Raw genomic sequence first — 18953 nt, 5'->3', positions numbered from 1 at the left:
TTACACTAACTGATGTGGTTTCTCGTAGCTGACTGGACCAGGCCTGCAGTGATTTCCTAGAATGTCCTAGGAAGAATATGAATAACATCGGGCCTTTCATCCAATACTGAGAGATGCCCCGAGAAAGAAAGAAGGTGACCTGGGGATGCCTGGGTGGCTCAGTGGTTGAGCGTCTGCCTTCAGCCCAGGGCATGATCTTGGAGTTCCAGAATCGAGTCCCACATCAGGCTCCCTGCATGGAGCTTGTTTATCGCTCTGACTGTATCTTTGCCTCTCTCTGTGTGTCTCTCATGAATAAATAAATAAAATCAAAAGAAAGAAAGAAAGAAAGAAAGAAAGAAAGAGAGAGAGAGAGGGAGGGAGGGAGGGAGGGAGGGAGGGAGGGAGGGAGGGAGGAAGGAAGGAAGGAAGGAAGGAAGGAAGGAAGGAAGGAAGGAAGGAAGGAAGGAAGGAAAGTGACCTGGAGCTAGAAATTCTTGTAAGCTTGCTAACGATGGGCCCCCAGGCAAACAAGTGATGGTGTTTGCTAGTGGGAGACTCGATATGGAATATTTGGCAGGACCTACCCAGTCCCTCCAGGATTGCTTATAGCAACAACACAACAAACAAGCAATCCCCGCTTGGAATCTATGATTTATGGGCATAGTCCCTGGAAAATGTCACACAGGCTGCGTAACCATCTGAGGAGGGATGTTCCATGACTTGAAGCGCCTTCTTTCTGTGTAAGGAATGGAGATGCAGGTAGTTTTTAGATACTTCATGCGTTCATCTGGGCACATGTGTGTCCTGATAAGAGAGGGCTGAGGAAGTGGGATCTGTCCCAGACCTCTGTGCTTTATTTGTGCCCACAACTACTCGTGTCCTTGACATTATAAGTAACACTTGAGGGGCACCTGGAGGGCTCAGTGATTGAGCGTCTCTGCCTTTGGCTCAAGTCATGATCCTGGGGTCCTGAGGTCGAGTCCCACATCGGGCTCCCTGCAGGGAGCCTGCTGTCCCTTCTGCCTCTATCTCTGCCATTCTCTGTGTGTCTCTCATGAATAAATAAATAAAGCCTTTTTAGGGCAGCCCAAGTGGCTCAGTGGTTTAGTGCTGCCTTCAGTCCAGGGCCTGATCCTGGAGACCCAGGACCGAGTCCCACATTGGGCTCCCTGCATGGAGCCTGCTTCTCCCTCTGCCTGTGTCTCTTCCTTTCTCTCTCTCTGTGTGTGTCTCTCATGAATAAATAAATAAAAATCTTTAAAAAAATCTTTAAAAAAATTAGCAACACTTGATGCTGGGCATGAGCTCCAATTTAGATGAATCTGATTTGACAGGTGGTCCTTCATATTATCACAGAGGCCATTTCTCAGACTGCTACTGCTGCTTCATCAAAATAAGGGAGTAAACAAGCAGATGAAGGTGTATGATACAGGCCCTAGGGGATCCCAGAAATGAGAGAAGTGAAGGGCATCCCCAGGGCAGTGGTTAGAGGACCCCAGGATGAAGGAGCAGCCAGTCCTCACTGGTGGAGCATGACCCAAGAGATGGTAGGTGGAGAGCTGTTTTCAGCGAGATGCCTTTTGGCTTTGGGCTGGGAGAACTTGGCTAGATGTCTTCGTATACTTGGTTGCCTGGATCTTATGCTAATACAGCCCTTACTTTCCTTGCCATGCCCTAAAGGTGAGAAGCAAAACATCAAAACTTGTAGGAGGGTATCTATTTGATTTCAAATCTTAAGACACACACAAGAGCTAAGTACAAAATGAAATTTACATTCAATTACATTACAATTTAAAACTATCCACCAAAAGTACCACAAAGAAAGTGAAAGGATAAACCACACAATATATGTATGTGTACATGTGTGGTGTGGTGTGTTCATGTGAGAGGGTGGTTATTTGTGACACATATACACAAAGGTTATTGCCCCAAATACTAGAGCTATATATTTATATCTTTTTTTAAAGATTTTACTTATTTGTTCATGAGAAACACACACAGAGAGAGAGAGAGAGAGAGATCGGGAGGCAGAGACACAGGCAGAGGGAGAAGCAGGCTCCATGCAGGGAGCCTGACGTGGGACTCTATCCTGGGTCTCCAGGATCAGGCCCTGGGCTGAAGGTGGCGCTAAACCTCTGAGCTACTGGGCTGCCCATATATTTATATCTTTTTAATGAAGATTTTATTTATTTATTCATGAGAAACACAGAGAGAGAGGCAGAGACACAGGTAGAGGGAAAAGCAGACTCCCTGTGGGGAGCCTGATGCAGGACTCGATCCCTGGACCTCGGGATCATGACCTGAGCCCAAGGCAGATGCTCAACTACTGAGCCATCCAGGTGTCCCTATTTATATCTTTTTAATAAGATTCATTTATTTATTTGGGAGGCAGAAATGTGGCAGGGGGTGAGAGAAACTGAAGCAGACTCTGCGCTGAGTGAGGAGCCCGATGTGGTGCTCAATCTCACAACCCTGAGATTAGACCCCAGCCAAAACTAAGAGTTGGATGCTTAATGGACTGAACCACTCAGGCACCCCTATATTTATATCTTTATATAGAAATATATAAAGAGCTCACACAAATCAATAAGAAAAGCACACACACACACAAAAAAAAAACCAAATGGGAAAATGAACAAAAGTCAGGAATAGGCATTTCACAGAAGAGGAAATAAGATGGAAAATACATGAAAAGATGTTCAACCTTCTTGAAACCAGTGCAAATAAAACCCCCAGTGAGATATTTTATATTTACCAAATAGGCAAAAATCGAGAAGGTCTAAACTTACCACATATCAAGGAAAAGAAGTACCTAGCTGGTAGGGGTCCAAGGGGTAAAAACATTTGGGAACCACTTGGACATTACGCTGCAAAGCTGAAAACACGCTTACCCTAGGAATTAGCAGTTGTACCCCTGGAGCAGGAAGCTGCATGTGTCTTGGTGTAGAAAATGGGGATATATTGATCTTCTAGCCATCCAAGTGGCTGGCTGACCTGGTCCTCTGGTTCACAGGTGATGGTGTCCTCAGGCAGCAAGCAGCCTTGTCTTTCTGCTTATGTCACTGTGCCTACAAATATAATTTTCTATTATGTACAATATTAATAACTTCGGGAAGGTCTGCCCCCAACATATTCATAGAGTACTCATAGCAGCAGCACTGTTAACCTGGGAACAGCACAAAGACCAGCACCAGGCAACTAAATGGCTTTAGTCTATTGAGATACAAGCTTTCAGTGGAATACGACACAGCAGTGAAAATGGACTGGAGCTACAGCCGTTACTATAGATGATTTTCAAAACAGTGTGAAAGAAAAAGTAGGTCTCAAATGATCCTTAAAATATTATTCTATTTATATGTAAAGTGAAAAAATATTCACAACTTAAAAATGCTGTTTAGAGTTGTATATACATGTAGTAAAATGATCAACTTATATTTAGAATGTTGGTAATATTGAGGGATTTGCTGGAAGCTTCCAAGGGGCTGCTATTATTCTATGTCTCAAGCTGAAGGGTGGTAAATGGGATTTTAAAGAAACTGTTGTTTTTACCATATGTTGTTCATTATATATATATATATATATATATATATATATATATATATACAGATATTACTTTATATATAATCTTATGTGCATAAACACATGATATATCCATACAGACATATCATATATTATATATGATATTATCTACTTGTATATATATCATATGTATGTACACATATGTTATATGTGTATATGTAAGAGCTTTCTTTTTTTAGATTATTTGTTTATTTATTTATTTCAGAATGAGGGGGGCGCACAAGCATGAGCAGGGAGAGACAGAGGGTGAAGCAGACTTCCTGCTAAGCAGGGAGCCCAACATGGGGCCTGATCCCTGGACCCTGGGGTCATGACCTGAGCCTAGAAGGCAGACACTTAATGGACTGAGCCACCCAGGTGCCTTATTTTCTATCCTTTTGATTGTAAAAAATATTCAGTACAGTTATATAATATTTTTAAAAGGGCATAGGAAGGTAGATATGTAAAATCTCATTTTTGTAAAAAAATCTATCTACATATTTCATTAATTCAAAGGCACATCTTTTCCTCTCATGTTTTAACACCTCTGAGATTAGAAAGTATCTTAAAATTGCTACTGAACAAGTGGCAGTTAAGCTATGTTGTCATTACATGGGTGTTCTGTTTTCTAACTATTGATATTGCTGTCAGTTAATTATGTGGATCATCGATTCTATGTGCTTTGATTTTAACCACTTAAAATGTCTTTTAAAAGATTACATTATGATTTGGCTTCAAAACAGAGGTATTGTGTACTCAGAAAGTTACAGGAACCTGGCAGCAAGAAATACATTTTAGGGGTCCTTGGGTGGCTCAGTTGGCTGGGCATCTGCCATCTGCTCAGGTAGTGATCTCTGGGTTCTGGGATCAATGCCCGCCTGGGATCTTGAGCAGGGAGCCTGCCTCTCCCTCTGCCCCTCTCCCTGCTTGTGCTTCCTCACCCTGTCAAATAAATAAAATCTTTTAAAAAATACATTTTATATGACTGAGGCAAATAGTCTTAGAGAAGTATCTGTGATCTCATTTTTCTTGCAGAGTAACAACCAAGTATCTTCTGAGACCTAAGAAAGGAAGATATTCCAGGGTAGGTAAGGCTGTTGCATTTTGTTCCTGAGATACTGCAAAAGATTTTCCAGTGCATTCCCAGTCACATAGCTACCAGCAGGAGGAATTATCAAATAGATGATTGGAATAGAAAAAAGACATTTCAAAGCAATAGCCAAGTGAATATGATGGATTCATGCATCTGGTGACAAAGTGATTTATTTTTGTGTCATACCTTTAGGTTTTTTTCTTAGGAGTATATAGAGTAATGATGATGCATTTTATAGTCAACAGCATCTTAGATGAAATATGTTAAGTTTTACTCATATGTAAATAGAAAAGTCTGGAGGAATTATATGCTGAAGAGATAACATGCCTGTCTTGTGGGTTTACAAGTGGGTTTTTTTCATCTTTGCCTACTGTTTTTCTATGATGAAGACATTAATTTTAGAAAATAATATTTAGGATCCCTGGGTGGCTCAATGGTTTAGCGCCGCCTTCGGCCCAGGGCATGATCCTGGGGTTCCAGGATTGAGTCCCGCGTCGGGCTCCCTGCATGGAGTCTGCTTCTCCCTCTGCTTGTGTCTCTGCCTCTCTCTCTCTGTGTCTCTCATGAATCAATAAAATGTATTTTAAAAAATATTTAACAAAAGTCAGATTTTATATTATTTGTTGAAAAAGAATTCAAGCAAACAACTAAGAGAATGTGACATAACCGTATCCTGCATGCACCCACAGGTGACATGGACCTGCCAAAGCAGGCACTGGCAAGGCCACCCTGGGGGAGAAGACTTCCAGCACCTCGGTTCCAGTCCCAGCAAGGTGTAACTTGCGTGCTCCTCAAAGTGAGTCCTATCACCTGAGCTTCACCTCCACCAACTACAAAGCAGGGAGTCTGACGCTCCTTCACAGGGCTGTTAGTTGAACAACTGAGTGAAGTTTCCCATGGATGTTGAATTAAGTTTGTGTGTGTGTTGGGGGTGAGGAAACAGGGGGTTTTAGGTTTAATAACTATGGAAAAAGTTCACCTGACTTCTTGGAAATTTGTATGTACTAATGATGTGCCCAGTGAACTTCTCAGAAGGGCTGCAATGTGAGAAGGCAGCTCGTGGGACCAGTGTCCTGTGTGATGTAGAGCTATATAAATGGTTACCTGTCTGGATCTTCTCCAGGAAGCTTCTAGAAGGTTGACTTAGTGGTAAAAATGGCTCCTGTTCCAGTTCTCCCTGTTACTCAGTTTCCAAACTGCTCTTTTCTGTATGTTCTAACCATACTTTAAAAAAAAGGGGGGGGGGATCCCTGGGTGGCGCAGCGGTTTGGCGCCTGCCTTTGGCTCAGGGCGCAATCCTGGAGACCCAGGATGGAATCCCACGTCGGGCTCCCGGTGCATGGAGCCTGCTTCTCCCTCTGCCCATGTCTCTGCCTCTCTCTCTCTCTCTCTCTCTCTCTCTCTCTCTGTGTGTGTGTGTGTGTGTGACTATCAAAAATAAATAAAAATTAAAAAAATAATTTATTTTTTGTTCATGAGAGACAGAGAGAGGCAGAGACCTAAGTAGAGGGAAAAGCAGGCTCCTCGCAAGGAGCCTGAGGCGGGACTCAATTCCGGGACTCCAAGATCACGCCCTGGGCTGAAGGCAGATGCTCACCCGCTGAGCCACCCATACATCCTTTTTCTAACGGTACTTAAAACTTTATTTTATACTTAAAAAAAAAAAAATCTAGACACAAGAAACACCACCAAAACCACTCTTCCTCTTGTCAGGAGTTAGTTCTTCATCTGGCTCCCCTCAGGAAGGAAATCTTCTTCCCCCTGCTGTGTCCTGTGACTGGACACCAATCCCAGGGCAGGAGCTCATCAGGTGTGTATCCTCCAGCATGGCAGTTTCAGTGGGAAGATGCTGGCTCTAGAAACATTTCCTCCTGAGAGAGGTGTCTGTCAATGGATAATGAAAACTGCCTTGTTCTGGATTTAATCACACAATAGTAGCTAAGCAGTAATTTTGGGAAATGGAAAGTGCTCTTGCACGTAGGATAAGACATAAAAGTAAAAAATAAAAAATAAAAAAAGCAAACCTTTTCAGCATTTCTGAACTGGAATCATCAACCCCCAATCTCAAGCTGCTTAGGTTAATCAGTTGCTAGGATGTTTGGGGCAAACCTCCACTAGATCACCATCCTTAGGTCTCTGGGCCTGGTGCTGAGGTCCATCAGTGCCCCACTTCCATGGGGCCCAGCACAAAGAATCCTGACCACTAGGTGATTAGAGTTAGGACCCAACTTTGCCACCAATCACTAGGAGTGTGAGACCTCGTCAAGAGGAATGCCACGTGATGGCCGATCCTAACTGGGGTGCTCAGGACAAGCCATTATTAGTAGGTTCTAGTCTTTAAAAAGTCTAGCTAGTGGTGGTGGTGGTGGGCGGGGGTCAAGGGTTGTAATGCTGAGGAGGGAGGCCTGAAGTAGGGAGAAAGGACTGTGGTCTTGGGCTCCAGCTCCAGCTGAGGAATTAGCCACATCACTTCCAATTAGGGGTGCTCCTGCCGACTCTTCCCAGCCCTGTCAGGTCTGACATGTGCTGTTTTTCAGGCTGCTCACAGAGGAGCCGTGAGCCCAGACCAGGGAAAGGCAAGTGTGGAGATGGTCCGTGTGTCTCAGGGGTTTGTAGGTGTACGCTGCAGGCATTTGGCAAGGACATTTCTGTAGAGGCGAGGACTGCCTTGTGTGCTGTACAACGTGTAGCATTCCCAACTTCCTTCCTTCTACTAAATACTAGCCGGATCAAATTACCATGACGATCAAGAATGCCCCCCACAGTTCCGGTGCCCCTTTGTCCCACCTGGGTTTCAGAACAACTGGAAACCAAGTGGTCTAGCTGAGTTCCTGCCAGAAAATTCCATATTCCAGTACCAATCTTTAGTTCCAACTTTATTAAGAGGCAGCAATGCCTCACAACCCAACTATTTAGTCCCTGTAGAGGTCATGCCCACAGCGGGCGTGACTAGACTGAATACACTGGTTTCCCATGGAGAACACATTTTCAGGTGTGCATTTTGGTAAACCAATCTACAACTCACAATGCAGACTGTTGTTGGTCAAGGACTTTAGAGCTTTGGAACCTACTCTGGCTTCTTCCCTTGACTAACTTTAGGGAAAATCACTTTAGCTTTCCCGGTTTTGGTTAAATTCATCTTGTTCCTTGTCTCCAAGGTCCTTTCCAGATCCAACATTCAATTCTACTGAGACACCATCACTGACTCATATTTGAAAGTGAAAATGGAACAGCATTTCTAACACCAAGTATTTGGAGAGAGGAAGTAGTTTTCACAGAGAGAAAACTTAAAATACAGAAAAAAAATTCTTACCACTCAAGTTTTGGAAACATTTTATAATTTATATATAAAATCTTGTAAGAAACCATGTAAAATGACAGAAATATCCACCTTACATTAAGAGTCAAAAAAAAATTCACACACACTGAATGTAAATTTTAATTATAAAACAATATGAACAAAACATTTTAAAATAATCTCAATTATTTGGCAACTCATCACATCATTGCTAGAGACAAATTTGATCTTAAGAAAAATTTAATCTTATGAAAAACTTAAGTTGGACAGTTTGTTCGTATGGGAGTTAAAATATGTTTAAAAAAGAAATCCGGCAATAAAGCCAGTTTCTATCATGAAATAATTGTGTATAAAACAACATAAAGTCTTGAAGCTCAGTAGACAGGAGTGACCTAATCTCAATGCATTTCTCTTCACTGAAAAGGACAACATGGAAAGAGAACGAGTAGAGGCCTCGGAACAGCACAGAGGGAGGGATGAACACCGACAGAGGCGTTTTTGCTGCAGGTGACAGGATGTAACTTTACCTGAACCAGAACCTCTCACGCCAGTGGGGCTGGAAGTAAAGTCACAGATGCGAGCATAATCTAAAATCAAGTTACACTCTTTTTAAAAAAGTCACAACTGTGAACAGGGAAGCAATGCAGACCCTTTCTTGAGCTAAACTACTTCACTTGGATACATGCGAGAAGATCCTGTATTTCCTGCCAGACCATAGAGAGTTACAAGGCAGGCAGCATCCTAAAACGTTTCTACTAATGACTGCATAGCATTTAAAACCCTTTTTTTATTAAAAAAAAAATAATAAAATAAAATAAACAGATATATAGTAAAGTTCACAGATAAGTTTTCTCTGTAAAATAAATAAAGTGTTCATTGATTAGCATCATACATAGAGTAAAATACAACCTATTTTTACATGTTTATATACTGTACACAGATTACCAGTAGGCAGCCTGGTGCCTGATAGGCTGGAAGGGTTTGCATTAGTGATGTGTCACATCGGGAAATCCCAATTTCAGATGTTAAAATATACAACTACTTTGTTTTGAGTTCAGATACAAAGTAAACTTATTTTCCTTTATCTGAAATAAATGTACATAATATCTTCTATGAACAATAGTTTATAAAGCTGTTTAAAACAGAACAAGAAAAAGCTTGCACCTAGGAACTTACAGCACATGCATGTCCTTTCCCTGGTTAAAAAAAAAAAAAGCTTCTGGCCCCAGGCTTATTCTCTCCTCTCGCCTGTGTCTCCAACATGCCAGGGGCATGGTGGTGGTGGTGGCCAGGATTACCGCTTGGCCTTCTTCGAAGGGGCTTCTTCCACCCTCTGCTGGCCTCTAGTCCGGGCTCCGGGGGGGCTGGCTTCCCTCTTGCGCTTGCTGGAAGGGGAGAGCTGGGCCTTCGATCTGCAGTAAACAAAAGTCAAGGCAGTGGTGAGAGCTGACAGGAGTGGCTTCCATAATTTGGGAGTTCTTTAAAAAAGGGAAGAATTTTGAACTTGAGAGCTGAGAGAAAACCCAGGTCATGTTTATATAGGAAGAGGAGACTCTAGAAGAGCAGTGCTAACTGGTTATGTGCAACCAGCCCCACATCCACAGGGCACAACAGGAAGAGCTTGGAGACCCAAGCTCAATAAGAGCACTCTGGTTCTGGCCCGGTCACACTCCCAGGGCCAGCCTGGCTCAAATCTGCCTTCTTCTCTGGGTCCTAGTTCTTCGAGCTAGAAAACAGTTAACAGGGCAGCCCAGATGGCTCAGCGGTTTAGTGCTGCCTTCAGCTCAGGGTGTGATCGTGGAGACCAGGGATCGAGTCCCACGTCGGGCTCCCTGCTGGAGCCTGCTTCTCCCTCTGTGTCTCTGCCTCTCTCTCTCTTTGTGTGTCTCTAATGAATAAATAAAATCTTTATCAAAAACAAAACAAAACAAAACAAAACAATTAACAGCCAGTCCTTCACGCACTGCCCCAAGTCGAGGCTACTGAGAAGGAGCACAGCAGGATGGGGGACTCCATCTGGGCGGGTGCCCAATCCCATCTCATGGGCCAATACAACTGAGGAGAAGCAGCAGTGTTAAAAAGGCAGGGGAACTTCAGAGGAGCATTCTGGCCAATCACCCTGCCCCTAGCCCATCCCCGTTCTCCCATCTGCTAGCAGAATTATCTGTCAGAAATCCCAATGAATCATGTCACTGTCCTGTTTATCTGTTACACATATATTCCTCGTAACTCTCTGATGCTTTCAGGATAAAGTCATCCCAAGATTTCACAAAGTCCTTTATAATTTGCCCTGACTTCTGCACCACGCTGGATTGGTCCTGCCAATCCCGAACACATGACATTCTTTCACATTTTTATGCTTTGACATGGGAGTTTTTGGAGAATCACCCCACACCTCCCACCTAGCAAACACCCTTGTCTTTAAGCTCCAGTTCAAAAGCAACTCCTCCTTATGGGAAACCTTCCTCATCATGGAGCAAGCCACTCTCTGGAAATCCCATGGCACTTTGTGTCTCCACCACAGCACTTACCACTGTGATTTACCTGTTGATTTTTTCCAACTGTAGGCTACAGTCATTATTTTAAAACAATTCTCAAAGAGACCACAATAGTAAATACCATTGGTATGACTTCTATTAAATTTGGTTTATGAGAATTATGTTGCAGTGACAGCGGCAGCATGTGAGCGCTGGTTGTACTCCAAGATATAGTTTTAGCCAGGTGGTGCCAAAAAAGCTTCCAAGTCATGTACACATGTCTCCCCTGCTAGAATGCTTTTCCTCTTCCTCTCCCTAGTACCTAGCACCAAGGCACACGTCGCCAAGCTGGCATGGTTCTATCTATGAAGGAAAAGACCTGGAAAATCAAAATTGCAGGAGATGGTCCGATGGGGCTGCATGGATAAGATGTTTTGCTTGTCTTGCTTATTGTTCCTTTGAGAGCACAAGTAAATAAACCCAAACCAGGTCACACACTCTTGTACAGGACACAGTTCCAGCATATACGCCTGTGCGGAGAATGGCCAAAAAGCAGTGCTTGTTGATCTCCCATTTTAGGCCGAGTCAGGGAAAGCCACTGGCCGCTGGGTGAGAACCTACCAACTGAGCAGTTGGCATGCCAGCCCTGTGCTAGATGCCACGTAGCAGGGACAGCGGCTTTGAGTCAGAGTGCTTCTTCCCGGCCGTGTGAGCCCCCTCCTGCACCCGAGGTGCGGTCTGACCACTGGCACCAGCATCACGTGGGAGCTATTAGATATGCAGACTCTCAGGCCCCATCCCAGACCTACAGAATCAGAATCTTCATCTCAGCAAGAGTTTCCCCAACTTGTCTGCAATTCCATTGTGAGAAATAGAGACCAGAACTTCTTGAGATTCATTCCCTCACTTATAAAATGAGGACAAATATAACATTTCACATAATGGGGATGGAATGGGAGAATCCACCTTATTGGAAGCGTGGCACCTTAGTGGCTTCCCTCTCTGGGACATGGGGGTAGTAACACACACATATATTATCCATACGCTGTGAAGATCGACTGTGTAAGTTTTGTGCACTGTGAAGAATCTTTTATCTGTTGATGCTCTCATGTACAGAAAGGAAGAAGTTTGTAGTTCAGAGAGGGCATACATATACCACCATCCTCTGCATGGCAGGCTAGAGGTTCCGCATGATGGACAGAGAAGGAAGTGAAGCCCTGGGGCCTCCTGAGGACGGAGGGCGAAGGATAGCAGAGCCTGCCTCGCTGGCGGCTGGTAGAAAGGGCACTCAAGAACCGGCACGAGCCAAGGCCACAAAGGAGGCCTGGGCGCAACCTGTGAGAAGCAGGAGGGTTAAGGGGGCTGTGGAGGGTGGGAGCCCCGCCAGGGGCTGAGCTGGAAGTGGCTGTTTTACTGTGACCCCATCACCTCTCCCAATGCTCTGGCTAAAACAAATGATTCTGGCCTGTGCGGTGCCTGACTATGCTGGGCTGGTTTAGCCAAGTACTCAGACCTGTGACCCCTTGGGAAGAAACACCCCTCGCCTTTGGTCCTGGTGGATGGAGTCAGCATGTAAGGCTCACAAAGGTCAAGGGCAAGTGTGTGTAGGGGGGGCCGTGAAGCGAGGACTGACATGCCTTATGCAGCCCCTCCAATTCCTTTTGGAGTAGGTTTCCATTCGGGAAACCAATGATCCCAGAAGACAGTTATCTGACAAGACAAAGATCCTAAAAGAACTTGGGAAGAAAACCTTACTGTACCAAAAACAGTCACAGGGGATTAAAAATGACTTGAAGTGTAAGCAGGGACTTACCTTCCTAATGGGGGAGATTTACTAACTTTTTCGCTGGTAGAGAACTTCTCTTTTGCTAATATTTGGCGATTTCTAGCGGAAATTGTTTCTGGGTTGCCAAGGGTGGATGTTGCACGTGCTGGTGGCTTGCTATGATGCTTTCTGAAACAGATTACAGAAACACCGGGCAGCGGTACACTGAACAGACCAGTCCCGGTGCCTCTTCAGAAAGGATGAGGCTCCTCGTAGGTGAGTCAGAGTCAGAGAATGGGGGTGAAAGCAGAAAATGGTTGGTTTTCTGGACTGCTGGTAAAAAGAAGATCTGATGTCATCTACGACTGTCTCTGTGACTGTGTCTTTGCTTTTACTGTGTAAAGTATTTTATCATGATCTAGACAAAGAGGACTCTGTGATAAAAAATACACTGGCTGACAAGATGACAATCCCCAAAGTGCTCACTGCAGCAGAGAAGGGGCCAAGGCAGTACAATTCACAAGGCCAGCTGGTCAGGTCCAAGTGGTCGACTGCTTGAGGACCAGGGGATGGAAGAGCAGGCCTGCCAGTGCAATGGCCAAGAGAAAAGACTTGCTGAGCTGGCATGTGGGTGCAGCTGAGACCCTGCAGGATAGGGTGGGGCAATCCTCTTCTGAGTTCATTAGCCCACACACTTTGTACAGAACATGTGCTGCCTTAGAAAGGGGAGCACATAAATTCAGGAGAACAAACAGGGATGATGATGGGGATTAAAATAAGAGAGGACTTGGAAGCTGCCCTTAAATATTTAGGGAAATGCTGTAGGGAAGCCCCAAGAGCAGAAGTGGCAGAGCAGACTCCTCAGGGAGGCCAGCCTCCACTGGACACAAGGAAGAGAAGAGCGAGGGGACTTCCCTGCTACTGAGGAGCCTGCACGTAGAAAGATACTGAGGAGCTGCTGCTGCAGATGTGAGCAGACAGTGAGGCACTGATGGGCCAGCAGCACTAGCCCGTGAAGACCCCAACCACCCTCAAGAATCGAACTAGGATGATGGAAGAGCCCTAGAGTCAACTAACTGATGCCAAGGAATCTACAATAAGAGAAGAATCCAGTTGTAAATTAAAAGTTCTCAAGGTATGTTAAGGAAGGGCACTGACAGTCTAGGTGATGACAGAATCGTAAGTAAGATTTGTTTTCAAAGAACAAATTTTAAGAGGCAAACCTGACCACTACTTTTAGACAGTCACTCAAAGACAGCAAGAAGGCCTACAGAACTTTGTATGAGGCGGTCCCTACTCTCCTGGGTGATCTTTCTGCAATGTTTAAGGGGGAGGCAGTGGTGCTGGGGTGGATCTGTACTGAATGCAGGGATGCTGTGCTACAGTGCCCCCACCTTCTCCCATCAGCAGGAAACTTGATTCTGTCTCTTCTATTTATCTGAGGTGCTCCACCTAAAAAAAAACAAGTATAAGACTACTATCTTACCTTCAGCTTGTGTGAGCTCCTAAAGTCCTGTGGCCCTAAAACCTGACTCTGAGAAATCAAACCGTGGTATGAATGACTAATAAAATGCAATGTGGAGTAATCAGAAATAGATTGATTTTAAGTCTTTATATAAACACAAGACACTATTACTGTTACAATGTGGTGACAGGTCGATGTCCTTAGATAGATGAATGAATAAGCAGCTGTGGTCTATGTATACAATGGAATATTATTCAGCCATTAGAAAGGATGAATATCCACCATTTGCTTTGACGTGGATGGAACTGGAGGGTATTATGCTGAGTGAAGTAAGCCAATTGGAGGACAATCATCATATGGTTTCCTTTTTTTTTTTTTTTTTTTTTTAAGATTTATTCATGAGAGAGAGAGAGAGAGAGGCAGAGACACAGGCAGTGAGAGAAACAGGTTCCATGCAGGGAACCTGACATGGGATTCGATCCCTGGTCTCCAGGATCACACCCTGGGCCAAAGGCAGGCGCTAAACCGCTGAACCACCCAGGGATTCCCCATATGGTTTCACTCATATGGGGAATATAAGAAATAGTGAAAGGGATTGTAGGGGAAAGGAGGGAAAATGAGTGGGAAAAATTAGAGGGTGACAAAACATGAGAGACTTCTAACTCTGGGAAATGAACAAAGGGTAGTGGAAGGGGAGGTGGGTGGGGGGGATGGGGTAACTGGGTGATGGGCACTGAGGGGGGCACTTGATGGGATGAGCACTGGGTGTTATACTATATACTGGCAAATCAAACTTCATTAAAAAATATTTGAAAATGGGGAAAAAAACCCCAATGTGGTGACAGGTGTAATAAGTGATATTCTTGAAATGAACGTCGGTGAAATTTTGATTAATCTTGGGTAATGAAATGACAGAAGATGATACCAAGATTAACAGCTTGTGAATCACTTTGAAAATGGAAAATATTCTTGCTTGAGTAAGTTAACAGACTAAAAGATGCAACATGTCTCAAAATGTGCTGTGGGGAAAATACTGATTGATATTAATGGGAGTGGGTGGGGGTATAATTGGCAAATGTTTGTTCAGACAAAGTTAAACAGGTTTGTTTCCTTTAGGACTATACTGAGCCCTTAATATTTTAACATGCACTGTGATTCACTAAGTTTGGGAGAAGGAATTCACTGGCATTCCTAAAACTCATCTGACCATGACACTTTTTTCCAGGGACTTCTGGCTATACTAAGGTTTGGGAGAATAAATTTTGGGAAACATGAGATTAAGTTCTGTTACTAAAAAATGGTCACATATGGGCAATTTCACATGGTCACCCTATACCACAGCACTGATTACACGCATCTCACGACAGTGATAGGTACACCTGCCTTGTCCCTCACACTGGAGCTGAGCATGCTGCATGTAGGGACTATATTGTACACAGGGTCTGCTTTCACCCATGGGCCCAGCATAGTATCTGAGACTCCTACTGAGGCTCAATAAATATCTGTACAGGAACTAAATGGGTTCTACCAAACAGGTATTTAGAACCTGGCAGACTCTGATATGATCCTCAACAATTGTTTAAGATGGAAGGTGGGTTTCTCCATGAAGAACCAGTCCGAGGGCTAAGAACATGTGCTCTCTGCTGAAGATAAAAACAGAAGGAAATGGCTTACACTGTGGCATGTGTGAGTCAATGAAAAGAGAATACCATGAAATCCAAAGCTGCCTTCTGATGGAGAAGTCGGTGAAGGCCTTTAGAATCTCTCCGCTGCCCCCATTACCTCTGAGCCTCTGATCTGGTGGTGGATCTTGTGGTGGCTCCTGAGGGCTCATCCTCTTCCTCCTCTTCCTCTTCTTCATCAGACTCCTGGTCTTTCTTGTCCTCAGTGGCTTCAGAAACTGATTTCTGGCGTTTTCTTTCTGGTTCTGAAGATTCTGTTCAAATAGAAGGGTAACACCTGGACTGTACAATTCCCCAAGACACTTCCAAAGGAGAGTCATGGAGTGTAGGATGTAGGATATTAGGGACTTGGAGGCAGAAGAAGTGCTTTTCCATTTCCTTTTGTTTCAGCACTTGCAATTCACAACTGTTTAACTTAATCTCAAACACATTTGGGATAGTTTACTTAGGCAGTTCACAGCCAGCATTCATGAAAAATTCACATGTACTCAAAAAAGCATCTGGGATGTACCATTTCTGACATGGGATTAGAGCCATTTCACACATATTTATGTAATATTAATACTAGCTGTGCCCCACTGGATTTTTCTTCGTGTAGAGAAAAACTCTTAAAAAGGTGATTTTGAAATGATAAGACTCCACAATTAAGAATGTGTCAGAAACATACCAGCATCATCTGACAGAGTGAGCGAACGCTTGGGCTTTCTTCCTCTCCGACGCACATTTGCTACTGTTTTTTCTTCGCCATCATCCTAGAAGCAGTAAAATTAAAACCGAAAGGATGGTTAAGTGAACATTTACTAAGTTTATTCCTAAAAGACATACTTTGATAAGAAAATTGACACTTACGTTGCTCATACTTCTTTCTTGTGGGGTAGTGGTTTCTTTACTGGACTCATCTTTAAGAAAACGAAAATGTCTGCATTAATACTCTCTTAGTGTAAATTAACTTTCAACAGCCTGGCTTGTTGTCTCTGAATGTACCAGTGCTGATTAAAGCATTGTTCAACAATATAGCATTATTTTGTATCAGATAAGAATAATACCCAGCAGAAAGTACACTCAATTACAAGTCAGAACCTCCAAATGTGCACACTTCAGACTTGTCACAAATAACCTATGCAATCTGGGAAAATTACTTAAATTCCTCAAACCTCAGTTTTTCATCCATAAGATAAAAACATGGGTTACCTGTATGGTCCCTTTCAGATCAAATACTCTGAACCCAGAAAGGGAGGAGGGGCAACTAGGGAGCCCTCAAACCTTACCAGGACTTGCAGGTCAGGATTACAAACCATAATGACGTCTCAATGTAGCTCTCTCTCTATTACAACGCCTGTTTTATAATTAGGAAAAACAAGGTTCAAGTAATTTGATTTAAATAATTTCTTCAGGGCAGCCTGGGTGGCTCAGGGTTTCAGCGCCACCTTTAGCCCCAGGCGTGATCCTGAAGACCCCGGGTCGAGTCTCACGTCAGGCTCCTTGCATGGAGCCTGCTTCTCGCTCTGCCTGTGTCTCTGCCTCTCTCTCTCTCTCTCTCTGGGTCTCTCATGAATAAATAAAATCTTTAAAAATAATAATAATAATAACAATAATTTCTTCAGTCACATAACTAATAAGTAGTGCGGTAGCTGGAATTCTTTTGACTATAAGCTACATCAGAGCTATTAGAAAAGTATATATTATAAGCCTATTGTAGGTTGTGTATGCCTATGCTTTATATATTTGCTTTCTGTGGATGTTACAGTTTTCTGACAATGTATCAGAAAAAAATATTTAGTTTAATGCACTGTTTGAAGTTAAAGTTATGGGGATGCTCACTGGACACCTGACAGATAACCCTAAGGTACTTCTCGTTGGTGGTGAGGTCCACGTTCATCCTTTTTGCAAGTTCAGTACACTGATGCGGATGGAAACATTATACCAAGAAGGCTGACAGTGAAGGAGCCTGTTGTAACTGGTCATCATTACCCAGACTCAGAAAATCACTGCTAAACACACCAAAACATAACTACACAGCTCGAATTAGAGTCTTTAAAGGACATTCAAATTATAAAGGTTTCTTGTTGTATGGATTCAAAATATTATAACATTAGGAATAAAAACTGTTTAAAAACCAAACATAAGCAAACTCTCCCCTTGTAGAAAAAATAATAAATCAACCTTAATTCTCCAAGAGACAAGAAAAACTGAAATACAATCACAAGATCACACATAGTTCAATGTGGAGGTTTCTAAATTACATATTTGCTTTACCTTGATTATGTACTTTTCTTTTTCTTTTTTTTGTACTTTTCTGATCTAACCAGCTATTTGTTTTACCCAACAGAGTTGTCACATTCATCTTTTTTGCCTATGTCAACCCTTTAAAACCCACCAAAAGGTCTTATTACTTTTTTTTTTAAAGGTTCTATTTGAGAGAGAGAAAGCACATTCGTGAGAGCACATGGGTGTGGAAAGGTGGGAAAGGGGGAGAGAAAGAATCTCAAGCAGATTCCCTGCTGAGCCCTGGAGCCTAACTTGGGACTCCATCTCACAACCCTGAGATCAGGATCTGAACCAAAGTCAAGAGTTGGATGCGTAATTGCTGAGCCACCCAGGCACCCCAATCTTGTTGTTTTCACATAAAAAATTTTTAACAATGAAATTAATAAACACACACTGTAAAAATTCTGGAGAATTCAAGCAATAGTAACAACACAGCATGTTCCCATTATCCCACTACCCACAGCCAATCATTATCAACATTTTGGGACTATTTTTCTCCTTGGAATGAGGACAAAAATAATTCAAACAGTTTTATCTCTTGCATTCTGGCTCTAGAAGCTACACAGGGTGCTTTCAAAATTCTTCTGAGAACAATAGGCTCTTGAGTAAATTCCGGTCTTCCCAGTAAGATGGTCTAGTCCCTAGGCTGATCTATTTCTCCTTTAAACATATCCAGTAAATTAGGGTTTGGACACCCCAGTGCAGTCCCTACTGTACTTTCTGTTGCCTTCCCCCTCTTTGGAGGCTTCCTGGAGACTTCTAAAACCAAGAAGGGTTCAGATCACAAGAAAAGGCAATGGCTATAGTCTTGTATGTCTACAAGAACAACCGTTTTAACCTACTTCATTGAGAATGAAACTCTAAAACCTTCCCCAACTGCCAGCCGCCCTTGCCCCTTCCTTAGATCACATGCAGAGCAATGCTCTAGGTACACACCTGTCTGTATTAATTTTGGTTTGCTGCCAGGTGAAGACTGTTCTACCTAAATTTAAACAAACAAAAAACTGAAGTCAGTAGTTAGTCATCATCACAAAGAAGTCATTAATTATGTAAGGGAGGTTTAGGATCATTATTATGCAGGCAGAGTATTCGGAACCTATCTTTTGCCATAAAAAATACCAAGCAAAAATGGATGCCCTGCTTCTGAACACATGGTCTTTCCAAAGGAGAATTAGGGCTGCCACAAGCCTCTTCTCCAGCCACTCTCCTGTGACACTGGGAGATGAGCATGGGAGGTGACATGGCATGACCATCATTAGTATTCCCCAAATCTGGCAAACTGTCTTACATGCTGGTAAATGCATTGACCTATGGCACTTTGGTTTTGCTGTTCTGTAATAATTCTATGGAGGTAAGTACTGTAGT

The 18953-nt window shown here is 43.2% G+C and overlaps 1 protein-coding gene and 1 long non-coding RNA gene across 3 annotated transcripts in view; both read right to left on the bottom strand.

The window, feature by feature from the left end:
- Positions 1–392: 392 nt before the first annotated feature.
- LOC144301270 (uncharacterized) lies at positions 393–5863 on the bottom strand. The gene is made up of 3 exons (XR_013368081.1): positions 5738–5863; positions 2874–3050; positions 393–1656 (listed from the first exon to the last, which is right to left on the bottom strand). It is a non-coding gene; the product is annotated as an uncharacterized LOC144301270 (long non-coding RNA).
- A 2086-nt stretch (positions 5864–7949) lies between these two features.
- The window catches only part of BOD1L1 (biorientation of chromosomes in cell division 1 like 1), a 54766-nt gene continuing 43762 nt past the window's right edge, over positions 7950–18953 (bottom strand). Inside the window, exons 22-27 of one of the 2 annotated variants that reach the window (XM_077878001.1) lie at positions 18525–18570; positions 16170–16219; positions 15988–16072; positions 15421–15574; positions 12222–12362; positions 7950–9343 (exon numbers count right to left, since the gene is read on the bottom strand). In XM_077878001.1, coding sequence (XP_077734127.1) covers positions 9226–9343; positions 12222–12362; positions 15421–15574; positions 15988–16072; positions 16170–16219; positions 18525–18570 — 594 coding nt within the window. In that variant the 3' untranslated portion in view covers positions 7950–9225. The remainder of the gene's footprint in view (positions 9344–12221; positions 12363–15420; positions 15575–15987; positions 16073–16169; positions 16220–18524; positions 18571–18953) is intronic. The other variant, XM_077877995.1, reaches the window with a different exon arrangement.

The sequence above is a fragment of the Canis aureus genome, chromosome 2 (genome assembly GCF_053574225.1).
Source record: "Canis aureus isolate CA01 chromosome 2, VMU_Caureus_v.1.0, whole genome shotgun sequence".
Classification (NCBI taxonomy): Eukaryota; Metazoa; Chordata; class Mammalia; order Carnivora; family Canidae; genus Canis; species Canis aureus.
The sequence above is the reverse complement of the archived record's forward strand: the minus strand, read 5'-3'. Positions and strand labels throughout refer to the sequence as shown.